The sequence below is a fragment of the Cupressus sempervirens genome, chromosome 6 (genome assembly GCF_028749045.1).
Source record: "Cupressus sempervirens isolate cs-2001-9-10 chromosome 6, ASM2874904v1, whole genome shotgun sequence".
In the NCBI taxonomy this organism is placed as follows: Eukaryota; Viridiplantae; Streptophyta; class Pinopsida; order Cupressales; family Cupressaceae; genus Cupressus; species Cupressus sempervirens.
Window position 1 is genome coordinate 390,886,649 of NC_143123.1, and position 7,199 is coordinate 390,893,847.

A 7,199-nucleotide genomic window follows, 5' to 3' on the forward strand; every position below is an offset into this window, starting at 1 on the left:
CAAAATTTATTTATTCTAAGAATTTATTTGACCCTCTAGCCAAAACAAGGATAGTAATCCTAGATTATGGCACACTTGGTGCAATTTCCAGCAGGGTCATGCTAGGATATATTCTAGACTTGATCGTTTTTATGGGAATAAAGACTTCTCTTTCCTCCCTAATCAAAATGGTAATTTTGTTTGGTTACTGCTACCACAATGTTTGATCATCACCCCATTTTCACACGTGTTAGTTTCAACTTTGCTCCCATTAGACATAAGTCTGCCTATAATAAGTTTATTTTAAATGCTAAACTTCTCCAGGATGAGAATGTTCTTTGTACTATTCAAATTATCAAGAATATTAATTAGTTTAATCTTAAAGACTCCTCCATGATTAATAGATGGAAGGCTAACCTTCTATCTTGGAAGTGTTTTCTTTAGACTATAGGGCAAAAATTTGCCAAAGATTATAGATTCATTGAAAAGCGGCTCAGCTCTAATCTTTAGAATGCTGAGATAGAGGTTCAGTTTGATTCCTCTAACTTGGATCTTATGAATAAGGTACTTATTCAGATCTATGAGATTTTCACAATCCATGAATATGAGTTTTAGTTTCTAGATTCGATTGTGTGTAGTTTTTTATCATCAATGTTTCGGATCATACTGCATGATCCATCATCAGGATGCATGATGGGCATCCTGATGATGGATCATGGAGTATGATCCAAAATGTTGATGATAAAAAACTACACACAATCGAATCCAAAAACTAAAACTCAAGGTCCTTATTGCCAAAGATGCTTTGAGTAGAGACCAACAGGTCAAAATCCAAGGAGCCAAAATTTGGTCTAGAGCTAATTGGCTTCAACATAGGGATAGAGGATCTAAATTCTTTTTTAACCTTCTCAAGCACAAGCATATTAAAGAGTCTATCGACAAGTTGGTTATTAATAATTAGGAAATTTCAGACCCTGTTAGTATCACTTTGGCTTTTACAGACTAATATAGTAATTTGTTTTCTTCTAAAGATACTAGGGAAGCTAAAGATGTTAGAAGAAAATGCAAGGCTCTTGTTCCTAAAAAGTTGGACTTGGTTGATATTTCATCCCTTTCTAAACCTATCTCTATTGATGAGATTATAGCGGCTATAAAGTCCCTTAAGGACGATAAGGCCCCTGGGCCTTATGGTTTTTCTGTCGAATTCTACAAAGCCAATATTAGTTGGATCAGTAAAGACCTACTGGATATTTATAATGAGGCCATAAACATTGGTTCCCTTGGTTCTGACATTAACAGGGGAATTATTAAGCTCTTCCCCAAGGATGGGGATAAAACTCTTATAAGAAATTGGAGACCTATTACTCTCCTTAATGTGTCTTATAAAATTTTGGCGAAAGTTTTAGCCCTTAGGTTGGTCCACATTCTCCCTAAGTTTGTTAGCTCTACTCAAATTGGCTTCATTAAAGGTAGATATATTTTAGAGAACCTTATCATGGCTTGGGAAGCCATGGACTGGGCTAAATGTTCTCATCAAAACTCTGCTCTGTTGCTCCTTGACTTTGAGAAAGCCTATGATAGGGTTGAGTGAAATTTTATAATTATGATGCTTCAATCGTTTGGATTCTCTTCTTACTTTTGCAATGATGTTCAAATCCTCCTTAGAGATGCTTTTTCTCAAGTTGAGATTAATGGTTCTCTTTTTTCTCCTTTCCCCCTTGGGTGATCTATCAAGCAAGGTTGCCCATTAGCTCCTTCTCTTTTTGTCATTTATGTTGAAGCTTTGTACTATATCCTCAAGGTTAACACTCTGTCCCTGGAAGTTAGAGGTCTTTACCTCCCTAACAATGAAGAGCTTATAAATAGCCAATTTTTTGATGATACTGCTCTCTTCTTTGAGCTCACTGATAAAAAAAATTTAAATCTGCAATCTAAGTTGAATATGTTTTGCACCATCTCTGGTGTTCGCATCTCTTAGGCGAAATATATTTGTCTAGGGTGGGATGAGCAGCCTCCTGATTGGTTTTCTTAACATAATTATCAATGGGGAGGTCCTAATAGAATTGTTAAATATCTTGGTATACCCTACTCGGTTGATCCTTCTCTTAAAGATATGTGGGATTGGGCTAAGGCTAAGATATGAATAAGGTCAATAAATGGGATAACAGATCTTTGTCTCTTGCTGGGAGAGTTCAAGTTTGTAAAAAACTTTTGTCCTCTTATAATATCTATTATTCTTCTGCTTGGATGTTTAGTAATTATCAAATTCTTGAAATTCAAAAGGCTATTAGACTTTTTCTTTGGTCGGATGGCAAAGGTAACAGAAAATCTCATAGTGTTAAATGGGAATGGTGTCATACAAATAAGACCCTGGGAGGGCTAGGGCTAAAAGATCTTAAACTGCAAGGAATTGCTCTTGCCGCCAAATGGATCTTTCACTCTCTAGAGGGTGATAGTCCTTGGAAAGTGCTTGTTAAACATAACATTGAGAGAGGTTTTCCAAAGAAAGCTAGTTCTTGGAAGAATCTCCCTTTTTGTGATTTGATTGTTGGTAATTTCCCAGTTGTTGTTCAAGGTTCTGCCATATTTAAATCCATTTGGCATGCCTAGGGGCATGTTCAGTTGTTTATTACCAATAAGGAATTATTTAATGATAATTACCTTCATGGTGAAAGGTCCATTTGGTGGAACTTGAGCATAAATGATAAACCCCTTGCCCTCTACAAGGGTTGCTCTGCTAAGTTCTGGGCTAAGACTAGTATCACTCAATTTGCTGATATTTTTGAGCATGACACTCTTATTCCTTGGGTGGATCTCAAGTGCAGATTTAATTTACCTGATTCTCATAAAAGGACTTATAATTTGATTTTACAAGCCGCTAAAGATATCCCTGGCATTTGCCATGTGGATTCACATAAATACCTTAAATGCAAATGGCCAGATGGTATCGTCTTAGACAAGCTAAAAGCGAAGAATATCTACAGAGTTATTGATCACAATGTTGGTATTTTTGATCATCTCAACAATTTTTGGTACTGTTCTTTTGATGTTAAAACTTGGAATAAGCTTCTAGATAACATTTGGAAAAGCCCTGTTGAACCTAAAATACAATTAAAAGAGACATTCAATCCTCTAATATTTGTAATATTTGCAAGATGCTTGATTCTGGTAGACACATTTTTTTTATTGTCTTTTTGCTAAAGAGTTATGGAAACTTTTTGGTATTGTTTATCCTATTAATGTGAATATTAGTTAGATCGTTACTGGCTATATTAAAGGTATTAGTAAGGATGCTAAATTTTTTTGGAATATTCTATCTTCTAACATTCTTTGGCAAATTTGGAAGTGCAGGAATGAAGAAAAATATCAAGGTAAGCCAAGGGTTCTTATTGAGTGTTATCGTAATCTCACACATTTTAAAATCTTCTTGCAGATTCAAACTACCATGATGATAGAGAAGGAGAAGCTTAGGAGGTTTCTCAAAGATGGTCAAGCCACGTTCTTTTTCTATGAGCTCAAGTATGGTTATCAATGGCGTAGGACTTTGGATGATCTGCGAATGTTTGAGAACACTTGTTGGAGACTGGACTTTGGATGATCTGCGAGTGTTTGAGAACACTTGTTGGAGACTGAACTAGGTGATAAGAAGGAACCAAAATTCCAAGAAGGAGGAGATCTTTATGCTGGCCCAAATCAAGGAAAGAAAGAACATTGTATGGATGGAACGCCCACTCGGTTGGACCGCATGGGTAGATGCCTACCCTGATATTTTGCATTAGTGCCTCTGCTGTTTAGTGCTTTGTTGTTTTTGTTTTTGTATATTTGTACAATTGCTACTGTTGTTTTGGTGTGAGGCAATGCCTCTATTCTGATTCTCGGTAAACGTTGTTGTTGTTTTTGGTACTCTCTATAGCTAATAGAAAAAAATTACAGGTAATAATTCTTATAATTTAATTGTTAATATGAATTGTTTTTAATTTATTTTAAAAAATTTCCCCCTTAATATTTTAATTTAAATTCTCTGATACATTGTCATAGTTTGATCCAAAAAAAAAATTGAAACGAAAAGATATCAGAATTTAAATTGAAACAATACAAATCCATTACAAAAATCTAATCAGAAAATTGCAGAGAAGAATTAACACGATTTTAACATTTGGATGGAGGGCGGCTACCCGGCAACAAGAAAATGGACCAGTCACCTATTCCCATTATACTCATGAATTATGGCCAATAATTCCTACATAACCACTTTGTCAAGTAAAGATCTTATTTTAAAATAATGATAATGATAGAGAACAAACGGTTTGAGCATAGGGTTCAGCAATATTAACAATCATATTATTTTTAGAAATGATTCCTCAAGAGAACAGGATTACAAAATTTCCATGGTTTTCATGCAAAAAACGGCCAAAAAATGAAAAACAGATAGTGGAGTAATATTAACAGGATTACAAAAGTCTCATGAAAAACTCCCGACTGTACTCATTGGCACAAACCAAGGTACAGGTAAAATCTCCATGGATCTTATGCCACGGCCACTACTTTGAACATTGAACTTAGTCCTGCTTCCATCAAAACAATGGGCAGATTTGATGTTAGCTTTCCCATTCTCTGATTTGATGATTTCTGTGACAATTCTTCACTACACTTCCAATCAATGGATTGAAATTCCCCTGTTCCTTCACTACTTTCTGAGATGATTTGCTCAGGAAAATGGTTGGTTATTCTGGTGCAAGAGCCCAACCATTTGGAGTGCATGTAAGCGTACGATCTCCATGGAGGAATGGACATCCCCTTTGTTTTCAAAGACATCTTGGCACCTTTGGACATTATCTTCACAATTTTGACAAGTTTTTCTTCACTCCCAACAAAAAGCAGGGGAAGCAATTGAATGAGAGCGCTGTATTCTCCACTGGGTCTTGCAATTTCAAACTGTGTTCTGAAATCCATGTCCACCATTATGCGGCTGCTTTTCCCCTTCCTCTTCCTCACAACAACATCCATGAACTCGTATTTCCCTGCATAAAAACCCATCTGAAAGCTCAGCCATAGTAAATACTAAAACTGACACTTTTAATTTGGGTATAATTCTCCGAGCAAGAGAGCATTTAAAACTAACCAGGAGGAAAGCTTCTGTCATGTTTGGGCTCGGATTTACAGATCGCGGCATCGAATCCCAAGCTTCTGAGATGATCCATTACAGAGAAACTATCTGATTCTCCTTCATTTCCATTCACTATCTGGGCTAATATGCTCCTTTCCTCTTCGCTCACATCTGATATGATGCTCTGCACATTTGTTCGAATCTGCCATGTTCATAACTAGAATCCCCAAAAACAAAACATTAAAAATGTTGCCTTTTTTTCGCACATAAATAGATACCTTGAGAATGTCAATGTGTAGGAATGACTGGATATTGGATTGGGCCGCCATGGATTCATCAGTTGCAGGGGACACTTGAAATTCTGCAATGGATTGCACAGAGCCGCACTGCTCCTCCATCAATCCCACAACCATTTCATTAGATTTCCCCTCCCTTTCCTCCGTCATTCTTCTGATCTTCAACAGCTCTATGGACTACTTTTCAATGAATTGCTTGGAATGAAGATTTCTAGCTGAGAAAGGGGATCTTATTTTGGTTCCTCTGAAAAAACCAAAAAGAATTGACACAGACTTATCTGCATCCACGTCACGCCAGCGAGAATTGGATTGAGGGAAGACTCGGGGAAGTGAGTGATGAATATTAATCCCACATGGAGGAGGGGTTGTCATATATATAGTTGTCAGTATATAGATGAAAGGTATCTCTGTTTGTACAACTGTTGCCCACTTCAGAGATGATACGAGTGCCAAATGAACACGTTGATGGAAGGTGGATAATGTTTATCCGATCTACCAAATTCGGGACGCAATTTTATGCTGGATATGAAAACTTGTGCTTGAATTTTCAAACTTTTCAAATAAATAATATTTTTTGCAGAATAAGCGTGCTCTGAAAATTGTCTTCGCTATGGCTGTCCTCGTTCTTGTCGCGTCGTTAATCAGATGAGATAATGTGGGGCATATTAGTTTTATACGCAATTTTTTTCTTCTAAATTTGATTATGTTTTTCTTTTATCTTAATTTACTCTTATAACAGATTCTCATAGTTATCTATGTACGTAGACATTCTTTATATTTATTTGCAGACAGAGACACATATATGCTTGTAGTGTAGAAGATGTCTTTCTATATTTACTAGTAATTAATCAATGTTTAACAAACCAATCATCATTGAAGTTTTTATAAGATTGGTTTTTGTTTTTTAAGTAACCTATTTGTTAGATAAGTTCTAGTGTTCAATGTTTAACAAACTAATTATAATTCAAGTTTTTATAAGATTTGTTTTCGTTTTTTAGATGTAAAATTAATTAGATTTTTTTTAAGTAACCCATTTGTTAGGTAAGCTTTGTTGCTCAATGTTTAACAAACCAATCATAATTCAAGTTTTTATAAGATTGTTTTTGGTTTCGTAGATGTAAAAATTAATAGGGTGTTCTTTAAGTAACCTATTTGTTAGATAATCTTTGTTTCTCAATGTTTAACAAACTAATCATAATTCAAGTTTTTATAAGATTGTTTTTCGTTTTTAAGATGGAAAAATTAATTGGGTGTTCTTTAAGTAATCTATTTGCTAGATAAGTTTTGTTGTTTTCTAATCAAGGTTTAATTTGTCTTTGCAAATTGTCTTGTTTTCTACATTGCAAGGTAAGGGAATGCATGTATTCTAAGGTGTGTTAGAAAAAAAATACATTTTGAACAAGAAAAAATGTATTTTGTTTGCCTCAATATTATTCTATTGTAAGATTTATAATACTTTTATTAAGTTGTGGGGTTCAAAGACAAGTACATTGCATGTGAATAGTATGTGGGAGCAAAGAATGTACACATCTATCTTTTGCAATGAGAAGTGTGCATTGTAGTATGCAGTTAAAATGTGAGAGTGATGAAAATAGGACAAAGTTTCCAAGCCAAACTAGGCTCTCTATGTCGAATAGCTTAGTTATTTTTCCTTCACAATATGTTGTACCTTTTGCCAATATCTACTTCAAGTTCAATGACTCGAATGTTTTGCATGTCCTATGTTATGTCGAGTACATATTTAGGGGTATAGAAGTGGCCTTATTGGTAATGATGCCTTAGGAAACAATATCCCAACTATTGTCTACCTCTAAACA

The 7,199-nt window shown here is 35.1% G+C and overlaps 1 protein-coding gene across 1 annotated transcript; it reads right to left on the bottom strand.

Annotated features, from left to right (window-relative positions):
* Window positions 1–4,298: 4,298 nt before the first annotated feature.
* Window positions 4,299–5,680, bottom strand: LOC149552695 (uncharacterized). Its single transcript, XM_089788258.1, has 3 exons — window positions 5,365–5,680; window positions 5,102–5,270; window positions 4,299–5,000 (listed from the first exon to the last, which is right to left on the bottom strand). The coding sequence occupies exons 1-3, from the start codon at window positions 5,530–5,532 to the stop codon at window positions 4,507–4,509; spliced, it is 831 nt and encodes a 276-aa protein (XP_089644384.1). The 5' UTR covers window positions 5,533–5,680; the 3' UTR covers window positions 4,299–4,506.
* Window positions 5,681–7,199: the final 1,519 nt, after the last annotated feature.

Excerpts from the sequence above, each read along its gene's own strand:
- LOC149552695 (XM_089788258.1), bottom strand. The coding sequence starts at position 5,532 with ATGACGGAGGAAAGGGAGGGGAAATCTAATGAAATGGTTGTGGGATTG. Across the intron at positions 5,271-5,364 it reads TACACATTGACATTCTCAAG|AGCATCATATCAGATGTGAG; the intron begins GTATCTATTTAT and ends ACAAATGTGCAG. Across the intron at positions 5,001-5,101 it reads TGACAGAAGCTTTCCTCCTG|GGAAATACGAGTTCATGGAT; the intron begins GTTAGTTTTAAA and ends GTTTTTATGCAG.